At 53.6% G+C, this 14,955-nt stretch overlaps 1 protein-coding gene across 1 annotated transcript in view; it reads left to right on the forward strand.

The window, feature by feature from the left end:
* The window catches only part of LOC116433075 (kin of IRRE-like protein 1), a 319,687-nt gene that overhangs the window by 293,350 nt on the left and 11,382 nt on the right, over positions 1-14,955 (forward strand). Inside the window, exon 12 of the mRNA XM_076369792.1 lies at positions 3,260-3,580. Within this exon, the coding sequence (XP_076225907.1) occupies positions 3,260-3,580 (321 nt within the window). The remainder of the gene's footprint in view (positions 1-3,259; positions 3,581-14,955) is intronic.

Here is a 14,955-nt window from a genome sequence, read left to right on the forward strand (position 1 = left end):
TTCGAAGCCAGGGGGATGCAGCGGGCGTTCGTAGCTCGCGATTAACGCGCGCACCTCCTCCGAGAGGTTGCCCCGGCAAAAGGCGATGCATAAGTAGATTCGCAGGCGAAGGAGGCGAGCACAGAGGAGAGAGCGGACGCGCGGCGTGGAATAAAGGCGAAGGATTCGCTTTCCTCGCCGACGGGAAAGGCGAACAATATTTATTTTCTCCTCGCCGCTCCGGGAGAGTCGCGGGATAGCTTCGCTGTCTGTTTAAGGCAAAGGAAATTTTATTTCGAACGCGCGAGCGAGCGAGGGGAGGGGGAAGGAGGGGGGAGGCGACGGCGGCGGCGGAGTCGGACGAGGGAAGAAAAAAAGTGGGAACGGGAAGAAAAATACCGTAGCGATGTAGTCGGGAGGCGCGTAGGACCGGCGCGCCGCGTCGAATCACGGCTACAACGGTGCGCTTTGACTGCCGGAAGGGAAAAAGAATTTCGTATAGGACGCAAACTGCATCAGCGCAGCCGGAGACCGGAGAAAGGGAGCGCGACGCAGACGGGACGAAATGGAACGCGATGGAACGGACGCGGACGGAGCGAGAACGGAACGGAGAAAAACAGCGGGACACATCTCTGTGACCATTACTATCCCGGTACACTAAATCCTTGCCACTCGTAGACGCGCAAACATTTTTCACCGGGGGCCCAGGCGGAGCTTGATTTCCAGAGAGCCTGTCTCCTCTCTCTGTCTCTCACACACACACTCTCGCTTCCTCTTTCCCTCTTTCCTTCCGTTGCTCCCTCACCCTCGTGTTCCTCTAGCGAGGCCAACCTGTGGAGCGCGCGAGCCTTCGAGGGTTACAAAGTATCCGGAAAATATTACCGGACAAAGGCCGACAAACGAGGACCGTCCCGCGATAACGACGATCGCGGAGGATATCGCGAACGACCGGCAGGGTTTCTATGGCGCGGACGCGTTTCGAATTCGCGAGCGACGGACAGGGGCGAGACTGTCGCGAGATCCTCTCGGGAGCGTTTACCGCGATCCGCTGGTACACTGGGAGCGATCGTGAGCTTCACGGTGCTCCGGGATGGAAGCTCTCGACTCGATGTACATCCGCGAATGATCTTGAGGGCGATTCGCGACGGTTTTCGAATGGACATCCAGCTTAACCTGTTCGCCGCGTTTGACGAGATACGTCGTGATCTTCGAATACACGTGTAGTTCATTTTACATTCATCTCTGGCTTTCGGGTGAGAGCCGCTAGGAATTTGTTCTGACGGAACATCGGTTAACGATCAAGTTCGAAGAGACGAAGATCTTGCAAGGACTACTTCCCACGCAAGTATAGGGAATCTATTGAAATCCTGAAGCACCCTGACATCAACAGGGACACAGGATATCAACTGAATCCCAATTGGCGCTCCCTCCTCCCGTTTTTGAATTGTTCAGCTGACCGATTAAAATAACTGGTGACCATTGATCCGGAACATGAACAGGGTACGTATTTAGAGACTCTTCCTTGGCACGTCGGTATCAGTGTGCCTTAGCCTCCTGATGAAGCTGCAATGCTGGCGAATCGTTGGGAAGAAATTCCTAGTGGACACGGCTCTCACCCGAAAGCCAGAAACGAATGTAACACTCCAGGCCATGGCAGCATCAAAACTGCAATTCTCTATTTTGCCTTAGTTCGTTAGTTTAGCTCGTTAACACGTTGAACGCCGCACGATTTCGCAGAGGAAAATACACAGAATGGAAAAATATGGTATTAAATCATTCGATTGAATTGCATTATTATTCCACGTTCATCTAGCTGAATGTCGCTGTATTATGTAGCATCGTATACAACATAGAAATGTTTTCATATAATTGTCGTTTCATTGAGTGAATTACAGTAACGCCATTCCGTGGCATTCCACGTGTTAAGGACTAATAAAATGTTCAACTGTGTAACATGCATCGACGCCAGATTCAGTTGAACCTTCGTCGATTTCGATTCCGTTAATGACGCAGTTTCTGGACATGGAGTCTTCTGATTCTCGCGTAGGTCGCGAACCGAAAGATGTCGAGGAAGTTAGGTGTCGAGGCTCGTGTCAGCGACACGTATCATAATGCTCGGTGGCCTTTATGGCTCCGGTTCCGGCCGCGTCGCGGCTTTCCGCGAGTTAAGACGAGGAACGGAGGAAATAATATTCCGCGGTGATTCGATTCGCCGGCTCGGCTCCGTCCGGCGGCCTGCGCACGCTAGAATGATAATCGTTTGCGCGTCGAGCGTTACGGGCGAGACGCGCCGCGGCTCTTTTGCTCGTGTTACGCGGGGAGGAGCTCGTAAAGCTCGCCCGGAGCGTTGGGATTCGCACAAAGTAACCGTGGAATATTGCGAGCGAGAGCTGGTCGGCCGGCCTCTCCGCGCCCGTTCACAATCGTAACGTTCTAAAGAGCCAGCCAAGACTGAAATCCTTTACGAAGCAATTTCACGCGCCGAGTCGTTTTAATATTCGGCAACTTCCGGAACGTCAACTTTTTCCGGCGGGGACGCGAGCCCTCGGAACCGCCGCGGCCGATTTCCACGAGTGCGCCGCCGTTCACCTCGTTCGGCAGTGTTTTGACCTTAGAGGGAGCGACGTCGAGCAATCGGTTCCGTGTAATCTAAGTAGATGTAATGACATCTTGACAGATAAACCTTAGAATGTAGACTACTTTTCACGATACGTTGAATAAATTACATTTCGTTATAGTCTACGAGACAGTATAATGATTTATTTTGTCAATAATAATTTATTTTTCAAGTTCGTCTCGATAGAAGCTCACCAACCGTGTGTCGCGCACGCATTCCCACTCGCTTTTAATGCACACCCCTATTCGCTCTTTCTTACCCTTGCGCCCTTCTTACTCGCATCGTTCGTCTATAGTCAAAATTCAGGTCGCCCGCACAACGAACCATTCATCCCACACATATTTTACAACAGTAAATAAATGCAATCAGTACCGTAAACTGAAACTCTGGAGAATTCGTAGAACAGTTCGACTGACGCGTTCGCGAGCTATTCCTTCGATATCAATTTGTAAAGCGGTTCTCCGGGAAAGAGCCCGTTAATCGTAACACGTTTTTAATATTCCATAACTGGCGGGCTGGAGACGGTCCCTATTTAATCTCTCGACGGCTAACGAGGCGACCCGCCAAGAAAAATAAGCGGAGCGACAGAGAGGCTTGTGAAATTTTCAACATCGAGCGAAGCTCCGCCGCCATTTAACCGTGGCCGACGTTTCCTCGTTTCAGGAACACCGCGGCCGGTACGTAACTGCACGCTCGAGAACCAGACCTACAGCAGCGTCGAGGTGAAATGCTCCCCGGGCTACGACGGAGGTCTCCCCCAGAAATTCATCCTCGAGGTGTACCACGGCGACGTGGACTCGCTGTCGAACAGCCAGCCCCTCTACAACGTGTCGAACGCGGACGAGCCGAGCTTCTCCCTGGCCGGGCTCGAAGCGTCCGTGGAAGCGGGCGTGCACGTAGCCGTTTACGCGGTCAACGCCAAGGGACGGAGCGAACGGGTCGTCCTCAGCGAGGTCACCTATCGGGACGCCGAGAAACGCACCGGTGAGTCGTTCATTCAGGTTGATTCTCCCCGGCGAGCCATTTTTCCCGGAGAGGCCTTTTATTATCCCGGGTAATTGCTCCCGCGCAGTCGTGTTCGATCCATTTGTCACGCGGCAACTAGTCCGGCTTGTCTTGCGCATCTGTTGACCGATAAGCCGACGCGCGGACGTAAGATATGGAGATTGCCGATTGCTGAATCGTCGCTGCAGGACGCGCGGAAATTGCGGAGGTTAGGGGGACCGTAGGTGTCGCGGTAATCACGAACATCGTGGAAATAATAGAAACGGCGAATATTATAGGAGTTGCGAGATTATAGGAATTACGAGGATCGTAAAAATTATACGATTCGCGGCTTACGAGATACGAAGATTAACGATAGCCGGATCGCTGTAGGAATCGTGGAAACTGTCGGAGTCACGGGGATCCCGGGTGTTAGAGTAAATTACGATGATTATAGAAATAATAGGAACGACGAATATCATCTGATTAACGGATACGATGGGTACGACTATTACAGAACGATCGAATGATTCACCGTCGCCGGTGGCGATTTGCAAAGAACAATCGTTGAACGCCGACCAACAAGCAACGCGTTCCTCGAGGCAGCGTGGTATACTGGTTCGACAGGTCGCGCATAGAGCACGGTAATCGCTTACAACCCGCCCCTCCAGTAGTCCCCGTTCGCACGGTCCTCCGTGTTCTCGAGACACCGATAGGAGAGGGATCGTTCCCCGCGGGGCGGATTCCAGCTGAAAAAACCCGCGACGGCGGGGGACGCGTCGGCGAGCGGCCGGGGCGGGAGGCTAAGCGACAGAATGAAAAATCACGTGTCACGCGTGAGTTTAATCGAACGAGAAACGCGTTCAAGGAGAAACGGGACCGTCCGCGTTAGGCTGACCGTTGATCGATACAGTGACCGGCACCGATTGCCGAGAGATTAACAAAGGTTCGGGGATAGAGCCGGCGGCGGTGCGGCCGGCAAGGTCGTAGCCGGGTTTCCTGCGGGTTCCCAGTTCCCGGCTCTCGAAGCGGATGGTGGCTGTTCCTCCCGGGTGGGTGGTGTCAGCGACGGGGCTGGTAAGCAAGACGGATCGCCACCCCCGAGACAACACACCGAGACGAATGCACCACGCCCATTACGAGTCTGTGTACGTCACGCTACTTAGGTCGCGCGGCTGCCCTGTACTCGAGGAACACCGGTGCAATGAACGGTGTACCGACATTGTCGCGGCCGGGTCCGTGGAAATTTTAGGGGACCCCGGGATCGGCGAGTCGTAGCCTTTGAGACACTCGCCGATCGAAAGGAGTAATCGAATAGGATCGGACTCATGGGTCGGTGACTGCCTGATCGATGGTTAATGATCATTCCATTATTTATAGCTCGTCTGCAGTACGCGCTGGTTGATAGGCGTTGGAAGATCGTCTATAGTTGGAACGTCCGTAGAGGGATTGAGTACTCTAAACGTAGATGCCTCGGGTATACGGTATCTAACGAGAGTAGTGTCGCTAAATTATAAGACGCGGATCGACTGAGAATTCCAACTGCAACCGTTCGAAGTACCATTTGCTTCTCCGCGTTCCGATTCTTCGGACTAGAATAAAAACTACATTACACTCTGCGGGGTGGCACGTATCCATGCACGTCAGACGCAAGCTCGAGGTTGAACGTCCAGGGGACGCGGAGTGCCGTGATAAACACTCTGCAGTTGTAACAAGCTGCATACATCGACTGCAAAACGAAACTTCCGTCCGCGGCACATCCGTACTCGTTCCGATCCGAATCCATCACCGGAGGGACCTGCGAAGAACACCGTAGGAGCATAATACGGGATTTATGGAGAAGGAAGCTAACGAACCGAGAGAACGCCGGGGGGGCCGTGCAGCGTAGAAAAGTGGCAAACGGCACAGTGTAAAAATGTAAACGATTTGTCGTTGGTAACGGGTAGTGTGTCACTAGGTGACGTCGTGTGTACACGCGCGATCGTAAATATCAGGCTGGCGTGGAGTTTACAACGAGGTAAAACGGAGGGCACCAAATCAATTGTCAGTAAAGTGATTTACGGTCGTGGCGGCGTCTATCAATTTGCGAGCGGGGGTTGCGAGCGAGCGTGGAACGCGCGCGTACACCGGCCTCGCCTCGAGCCTAGGTTCGCCTAGGTTCGCCTGGCTTCGTCTAGCCTCGCCTGGCTTCGCCTAGCCTCGCCTCGCGCGAGCTCCCAGCCGCCACGACTCCTCGTACATCAACTTCTCGACGTTCAAGAACAAACGACCATTACTTACCCCCACCCCTCAGCTGTCCCTCTCTCTCCCCCTCTCTCTGTCTCGGTCTCTTCCTCCCTCTCGCATTCGCCATCCACCTATCCATCCCACAGACCGCATTTGATTATCTTTCGATTCGTCGTTGCGCCGAGAGGGGCAGAGTCACGGCTACTTACCATTAAAACTCCCCTAGTTGGGAGTCGATCGGCGAAACGACCGGCCCCCTAATGAACGGGCCGAAAGTCGATTAGCGCGTAATTAGGACATTAGCTGGAAACTCGCAGCATTTAAATACGTCTCCTTTCCCCTATCCGGCGGCGGCGATCTCGAGTCTTCCGGCGCGAATATTTCGTTGGGCCGACCGTTTTGAGGGATGAACGATCGCGGACGCCGATGGACGCGGTTCCGCGGGCAGGAATTTTATCCGATCCGCGGGCCGACCCCACGGGACTGGAGCGCCGCTCGTGCTCCTTTTTTGCCCAAGGCCGCTAGTTAACCCCTTTCCCCGGCGTTGCGTCGGAGGAATTTTTTTCCATTCGCCACGCAGCGGAACGAGCATCGAATTAAGGAAAGCAATTACAGATAATGGTCCCAACGGCACCCGCCGCCGGAACCGCACGAATGTCGGAGGACGGGGCGAAAGAGGGAAACGGGAGGGGCGGAAGAAAGAGGGTCGAGTATCAGGGGCGATGGGAGCAGCGGGGGAAAAGGGACAAGGAAAAGAGAGGAACACGTCCGCGAAAGATACGAATGTACAGGGTGGTCATTAAGCGGCAGCGCCTACCCTCCGACTTACCCCCCGGCCGCCCGCGGGATCCGCGCGGCCCTTCCCCCCTCGTTCGGCTTGCTCTTTTTCGCTCTGGCGCTCGTCTTTTTGGACATTAAGCCGTTTCGCGTGCGGTAATTTTCCCCGGGTCATTTTTGCCGCTCTTCTTGCTCCGTCGTTAACTTCACTTAGCTCTGTTTACCCCCCGTCGTCATTTTTCTCTGCCTCCGCCCGACATCGCGATCCCCGATCCGCCGTTCCCGCTCGTCTCCCTTTCGTTCCGCCTCCGTTCTCGGCGAACCTTCGCCACGTGGCCCGCGTTTCTTTTCTCCCCCATCCCTGGCCCCTCGTCGACTTATTTCGCTGGCCGACGGAGCATCGGTTGCTTCTCTCCTTCCTTCTTTTTGCCGGCTGATAGAGTAAATAGCAGAGGTGTATCCGGGAAACGGGCGTTTAAAGATGGATGACATTCCACCAGCGCGAGTGAATATCCCGTGAATCGCAATTTACAGAGGATATTCCCCGCGACAGTCGGCAACCGAGTGAATTGTTCATCGGCGAGTCTAACGAGTGCCGTGTCGACCGACGAATTACCATCGAAAATGAGACGGGAGAAAATGGAAGCCGACCAATTAGACCGGCGTTTCTCAGCCTAGCCGGTGAACGGACTGTATCAAGCAGAATGTTCGGGTCCCCTAATAATTAGCGCGCAGCGTAAGCCAATTTCCCCTGGCCGCGTAGATCCTCTGGAGAATTCGATCGATGGTCGACCGCGGAACGATGGAAAACACGTATAAAATTATACGAGACACGGGTCGACGAACTATGCGAAATTGCCGGCAGGAGGGGCCGTCTCGTTCGGCCGATAAACGCGCCGGCGGAATCGAATTCCGCGATCCCGACTCGCGGGACCGGAACGCGCGTGTCGAACAAGCGCGTCCCCGTGTCGCGGTTAGCGGAGGACCGACGGAGGGCAGTTCGTTCGCGCGTGCCGTTTCGCGTGTTTACGCGTGTCGTTACCGTAATCGAAGCGCCGGACGACGGCCCGGTGTAATTCGTCGCCCGGCGCCGTACGTCACTCCGATCGACCTCTTAGGCACGGCTGAATTTTGCGCGGCGCTGTTCCTCTGTACGCCGGAGTTCTGTACGGGCAATGCTGTTCTCTAATTTAAATAATTTTCTACTTAAATAATTTTTCTGAATGAATGTGGAATGGATGTATTTGAGTGATGAATGTGCGTGCAATAGATGAATGACGCGACCGTGTGTGTGAGCATTCGTGCGTTTCGAATGAATGTTCAAAGCATTGGAATATTCCGGATTATATTGATTTTCTCCATACGTTAATAATGTTCTTTTTTTTAAGAATCTAGAATATTCCAAATATATGTGAAGTTAATGCATGGTGATGAAAGAATGTTCTAGAAAGTGTGCGAGTGAGACGAGAGCATCCGAGTATAGAAATAGTGTGTGCGTTAATTATACTGTTTCAAATAAAATTCTCTTTCTCCTACAGATACGATACACGTAATTTTACTTTAACGATTTACTTTAATAATTAGTAATACAATTAGGTATGATCTGTGATATAGACCCGATCGAGCGTCGTGGCGGTGTCGCGCGATTTCGCGCGGAATATTCAATTCGTTCAGTTCGTTCAGATGATTCGTGCAATTGTATCGATGGAACGTCTCTTTCTGCTTTTTTGTCGAGGCTTTTGATCTTGGGACGATGAATCGCAGAGCTTCTGAAACATCGATGCATCCGACTAAGCAAGATATTCTGGAGATCCCTCGTTAGTTGAGCCGACTGGTTCAAAAGGGAAGGTCAAAGGGACTATTTCACTTGCAACGTGACATACTCAAACTCACAACCTATGGTACCTACGAATTCGCTCGGCTTTCGACGCATGGTCACTACTGACGCATGCCGGAGCCTCAGAGATGCTATTGAGAATAATCGCAGCGAAGCTCGCTCAGATCAGACGTTAATGAATTCTAATTCGATAATCACATCCTCCGTTAGTCGGATATTACATATATGTGATTATTTTACATTGGTTCGCCTTAGTTGAATTCAGTGTTTCGATAATTTCCATGCGCTTCCTTGGAAACGCACGAAGTTCTGCCGTATCGAAGAGATTAAACCGTTCGAGGAATCTTCGAATGTAACGATTTCTAGCCTCGAAATATCAAACTGAAAACCCGGAATAAATAATTCAAACGTTCGAATCGCGAGAGGCCGACGCGCTTCTTCCCCGCTGTTCGAGACTCCGGCGCGTCGTTTGAATATTTCACGGAAAAGCTATTCAGGAGGATAATTGATCGCGGCGAATCGCAGGAAACAAACGTGTCTGCAGAAAGTTCGATGGAGAAAGCGCAGTTGCGGGGAAATCCGGTGTGCGGGTATTCGGGGCCGGCGCAATTTGATCGCGCGCCGCTCTGTAATCTCCCGGTAATTTCTTCGTACGGGAACGTTGTCTTGATTGGCGAGCTCGCCGGGGCCGCGCGTTGATCCGGATTTATCCTCCGTTTTCATTGAGACACCCGGGCGGCGCCGTTCTGAAACAGGAGCCACGGCCGGGGGCCGTATTGTCGCAGGATCGATCGGCGCGATGAATCCTTTCGGGGCAATCGTTCCGCCGCGGAAGACGGCCGCGAAGCTGCTTTAAATTCCATTAAAGCGACAGGGGCAGAGGTCCCGTCGGATGTGAAACGATTATTATCGCCGCGCGCGACTCGCCGGTTAATACCTTAAGAAATATTCTCTGTGACGCGTAATATATTCCGGGGCTAGATTATACTGCGAGCGAGCGAGCGCGCCAGTTATCCGGCAATTCAACGGGCGTACCCGCCGGAGGATCCCTCAAACGGTCCGGCCGGCAGCGCCGGTCACCGGTTACGCCGGCTCCTAACCGGCACCGTTGCCGGAAGTATCATAACGACCCATTCTCGAGTTCCTCTAAGCCCGTCTCTAAATACTGTCCGGAATTAAGCGAAAACGGTTGGCCGTGATTACAGGACCCGGCCGACCTCTCCGCCTTTGAGCGCGAAATCTTTCCGTGCGCCACTGTAATACCGCTCCGCCGTACGGACGGTTACACACGCCGGGCCCGTTTGTTTAAATGTTGCCGCGTATGGAACGCTTCGCGCCTCGGGCTCGCCCGTCTAGTCACCGGAACGGACGATATTGTGTTCGATATTGCGGAAAGACGGCCTCCTTCTGCCCTTGTTGCTCGGGTCCGTTCCCACTTACTCGTCGAGCTTCCTTTGGGCATTCGGCTTTGTTCGCGCGACGTCCACGGGGAGTACGGTTTTCCTTTACTTCCTACGCGAATCGCTCGGGAGCTGATGCGGTTAAGTCGATCTTTTGATGTTTCCTGACTTTCGTCACTTTCAATGGGATGTATTCCTTTTAGTTAAAGGATTCAATCGTTTCTTCGTCAGTTCTAGGTCGCAAAGTCCTGAATATGTTGTACAATAATCTCAGAAGACTGAACATTGATTATCCTCGATCTTTCTTCTCGGCTCGCGTATAATTCCAGTTTTCCCAACGAAAGGCTCGAAGGCAACGAGCTAATAGCGCGGCCAAGTGGCAAGCGCGACAAAGTCCTCGAAAGAAAATGATCGCGAAACCTTGGCAATCGTCCCCGGCGCGGAGGAATAAGCAACGGAACGCTCAAGATTCCCGCGGGAATGATCGCCTCGCGCAGCACTCCGCCCCGTTACTCAGTATTCATATCGCTAGTTTATTTTCTTAGCCCGGATCCCCGAGCAGTAAACCGACGCAGCTCTCCGTTTCGTTCTAATTCCATTCCGGGCTCGGCTTCGTCCCGCGGCAGTTCGGCTCGCGAAAGAGGAATTCCGGCGGAATCGATTCGCCGGTTCGACACAGTTCCCGGCAATCCCTGACGAGGCGATATCGCGTCTGAGGTTGATGCGCACGTCAGCTGCATCGACTTCGAGCCAGATTAGAGCGGGATCGCGGGATTTCCTGGTTGCACGCGTTGTTCCCGCGGAAGGAGGTTGAGCGCACACACGGGAGGTTCCGCTGTCCACGAAAATCGCTTCGACTCGATTCGATTTCGGAGCACCTGCTCCAGACGCGAGCGGTCGGGGCGCGTTCCGGTTGATTCGATGGCTCGGCAGAAGCGGCTGGGCCGGGCGGAGGCATAATTCGAATATCCGGCGGTAGTCGTCGCAACGACGTCTACCCGGCGCGGCGAATAATTCCGGTGGAACCGATTGCCCGCGGGTATCCGAATTAAAGCGTAATCGCGGAGGAAGTCGGCGAGGGGCGAGCGCGCGCGCGCGCCGGTTGCGTTAGATAAAGGGTTCCATCGACACCGACAGAATTTCTGGCGGATCGCACGATAATTGAGATTAGGGTACCCGGCGCGTTAAGCCTTCCGAGGCTGCGACGATCGGCCAATCCCCTCGATAAGCGTTTATTATGGACGAGATTCTCAAGATCCGCGACTATATCGCCGTTGGCTTCCCCGTCGTTTCGTTCCGGGGTCCCTCCTTCGCCCTCCCCGCCGCCTCTCGCTCTCGCCACGGTACCCGATCTGCGGGCCAATCCTCTTCGGGTCGCGAGATTGCGCCGGTAATTGCTCCTCGATTTCACCTACGTACACACGGCTTTCTATTGTTGCACATGAGCGTACGAACTCCCGTGTGTACACACCGGGAACCGGGAACGCAGCCCCGCGAAGGAGGAAGAGAGGGGCCGGGCTGAGGTATAGAACCGGCAATCAGCGACGAACTCTCGAGACTGTTCCGGCTGATTGCAATTAAGAGGATACCAAACCGTCATCGACGTCGCCACTTGACCGTTCCGCATTAGCATCCGGAGAATCGTCTGGCTCGTAAAACGGATCAACCTTTGAGGCGAAACGTACACCACTCGATCATCGACGTACCGCTCCATTGTGCGCGCGTGCACGCGATCGAGCGCGCGCGAAACCGAATCCTACGATTTACATTGGGATCCGTCGACCGCTCGCCGAGTCGACCATTGTCGGCGAGTTCCGGGCACCACTCGCGTCGGATCCTCGGTGAGGATTCTTGCCTCGAGTTCACGCGATTGCACGAGTTTTCGGCGTTCCCTTTGTTCGCGCTGGGAGCAACGGGAAATTAAGGCGACTCGTTCCGGATATTTTATAGAAATTAGAATGATGCGTCCTTTGAGATATACAAAAATCGTACGATCTCGAAGCGTGTTCACAAATGAAACACTTGCGAAATAGATTTCCCCTCCGTACGCCGCGTGCAACTGAAAACAATTCCCGCGAGAACGATGCACTAGAATCATCTTACCCGTCAACTGGTTCGTCCCAGTATTATCTAAGAAGTATAGAAACAATCGCGCCGAACGCAGCTCGCAGCCAGCTCTCGCCAGTTCCCCCCGACTTCGCGTACTTAGAAACATTACGTCCAATTACTCCGTAATAAACGCGACGTACTAACAGCGATAATGATAATAACACCGGCGCGGCCTGGGCCGAGCCCAACTCTCGGAGTCCTTTTAATATCGCCGGTCCAGGGAGAGGTCTCGGAGAAGTAATTCCGTAGAAACGTCGGGGCCAACGAGTCCGCCTAATCCGCGGCGAGATCGATCGATCACGGGACCTGGAAAAGAGACCTTCTCGCGTGAGCGTTTCATTAATTGAAAACGGCTGCCGGAACGTAAGTCGTCTTAGCCCGTGGGATGGACAGGGGGTAACATCGATTCGGGGTTAGCCTTACGTTCGAATTAATCCAGGTGAGCCGAAGTTAGATCTGGCTTCGGCTAAGCCGGGCTTTTTGGTGACTTAGCCGACCACGTGACACCGAATCTCCGTCTTAGCCGGGGGCCGGATATATACCAGACCCCGAGCGACGCGAGGCGAGGCGAGGCGAGGCGACGAGAACGCTTGCTCCTTCCTCGTGCCTCGGAGGTCCCGACTTTCCCGTTTCGCGGCGGCGTTCCCCACGGTAAATTCCAGCGTTTGCCGGATGACCGGGGATTAGGGGACGTTTGCCAAAGGCTCGGCCCCGGGGAAACCGAGAGATCGAAAGATCTTTTCGACGACTGTCACACGGGGAAATCCCGGGTTTCCGTGAGGAAGAAGCCGGCGATTCTTATTGCGCCGCGATTGGTTCCGCGGAAAGGGGTTTCCTGCCGGAGCTCCCGGGATCCTGCGCCCGTGGCCGAGATGTTTTTTCGCCGTCGAGCGAACCGGGAGAGCGCGCGCTGGTACTTCGTGACCGGCCGCGTTAAGACCGATTAGCGATCTAAACTTCGATGAACTTCGAGTTTGGATCCCGGCGGGGATACGCGATTTCTCCAGCCAGGGAATCCCGTTAGACCATCCTCGAGGATCGACGGTATAAGGACCGGTTTATCTTTAGTACCCCGGCGCCAGACGTTTCTTCGCGTGGAACTCGATTAAACTTCCATTGCAACTTTTACGAGACATTGTCCGGGCTTAGGAGAGTATACGATCTGAAACCCGCCTCCTCTCTTCGAGTAACTCTCACCGATCTCTCGGGAACCGGTAATTGATTATTATGATTATCGCCGGCGGTGTTACCGAACAAGCCTTCGGTAAATAAGCCTGTCGAAAAACAGCTTGTAACTAGCTCTGAGCGGTCGAGTTACGTTTATTCTTGTCCTCTATGGTTCGACGTTGTCGAGCCTGTAGCTTAGTATACTTAGCTTCTCCTCGACAATTCAAACGAAACGAATCGTGAATAGGGTAATGTAGGGTTAGGGCAGTGATAGGGTAATAAGGTTGTTGAACTGGTTTCACCGAAAGAAATATAATTTCGCTCTTAAAACTACAATGTTGAAGTAATACGGTGATTTTAACGATTTCATCGACACAGAGGTTGATTTTGGATGCTTGTCCACGTTTGTTTCTACGTTTGTTGTCGAGACTGGGTGGTTGACCACGCGAGCCGATGTTATTAACTGGCGCCGAAGGAACAAAGCTCGGCATATTTATAGGGGAAAGGAGCATCTACCGAGCGGCCAATCTCCTTTTGTTTCTCGCGCGACAGCGACGGTGAGTGTCCCACAGTCATTTTTCGCGCGTAACACTCCCGTCAGACTAAACAAGCAGAGAGAGAGAGAAACTCGCAGGACTGATAACCAACAGCATCGAGTGCGTTCACCTCGAAGAGCACCAGCACCTAATAGGATTGAAGGATCGAGCATCGAACGAAAGAATCGCGTTGGAAAGCTGCTCGAGGCGAGGGAGGCGGCGCGGCGGGCGAATGGGAGCGCGAGGAGCTATCCGGCTGATTTAGGTGAATGCCGGGCGCGCGGCGTCATGAAACGCGTCTCGTCGAATATATTTCCCCGTTGTTCCAGCGCGGAAGAGCCTCCCGGGCGCAACTTTAACGAGAAACCGTCGCCGCTCCCGAAGAATATACGGCCGCGGCCGCGCGCCGGAGTGAATCGCGGTAATTAATCGAAGAATTATCGCGGCGGCGCCATCATCGCGATCGTTTGTATCGGCGATATCGCGGCCGGGCGAATTTATCGCGTTTCTTATTGGCCCGGCGCGGCGCTGTCTCTCCGCCGAAAATATTATCATCCCGCGACCCCGCGGGACGTTACCCGCTCCAATAAATCTATCTATCCATCTGGCTTCCCGGCTGAAGCCGTCTTGACTCGCGCGCTGCGACTCGCCGCTTTTACGAGAACTTTTACGCCCATCTCGAGGACTTTCCTGTCACTCACGGGGCGTGCCTCATATATTCCGGGAGACGCTTCCCGGCGCCCGCTAGATCCCCCGGCGCGATCCATTCCTGGATCCTCGCGGAGGGCGTCTAGGCCGATAGCAACACACCGGCCCGATAAAACATGGGATCCCTCGCGGAGCTGTTCCCGTTCCTTTCGCCCTTTTATCTCGTCCCTCTGCTTCTCCTTTATTTCCGGTTTCTCGGGGAGATTCCAGCGATCGCGTAGATTACGGATTCCTCGGCGATTCCGATGAGCCTGACGTTGCCACGATTCTAAACAACTCTCGACAGATATAGGTTGCTCGCAGCTGGAATATCGATATACGTACGGACAGCGACCATCAATCCGGCATTCCGGCGACCGAAGTTTCCGATAACTCGCGGCGCGACCCTTTACAAATTAACTTATCCCAAACTCGATCTCCAACGTATCGCCCTCTGTTAACTCCTCGGGGCTTCGCGAGTTAAAAGCTTACAAACTACTCGCTTCTCGTGCATGCTTTTCATGTCGTGCAGTTCAACATTTTAAAGTTCCCCATACAGCCGGCAACGCTGCGAACTATCGGCGAACGCTTAAATAAATGAAAACAACAATTCCTACAACTCGAAACGCATTAGTA

The sequence above is a fragment of the Nomia melanderi genome, chromosome 8, assembly GCF_051020985.1.
Source record: "Nomia melanderi isolate GNS246 chromosome 8, iyNomMela1, whole genome shotgun sequence".
In the NCBI taxonomy this organism is placed as follows: domain Eukaryota; kingdom Metazoa; phylum Arthropoda; class Insecta; order Hymenoptera; family Halictidae; genus Nomia; species Nomia melanderi.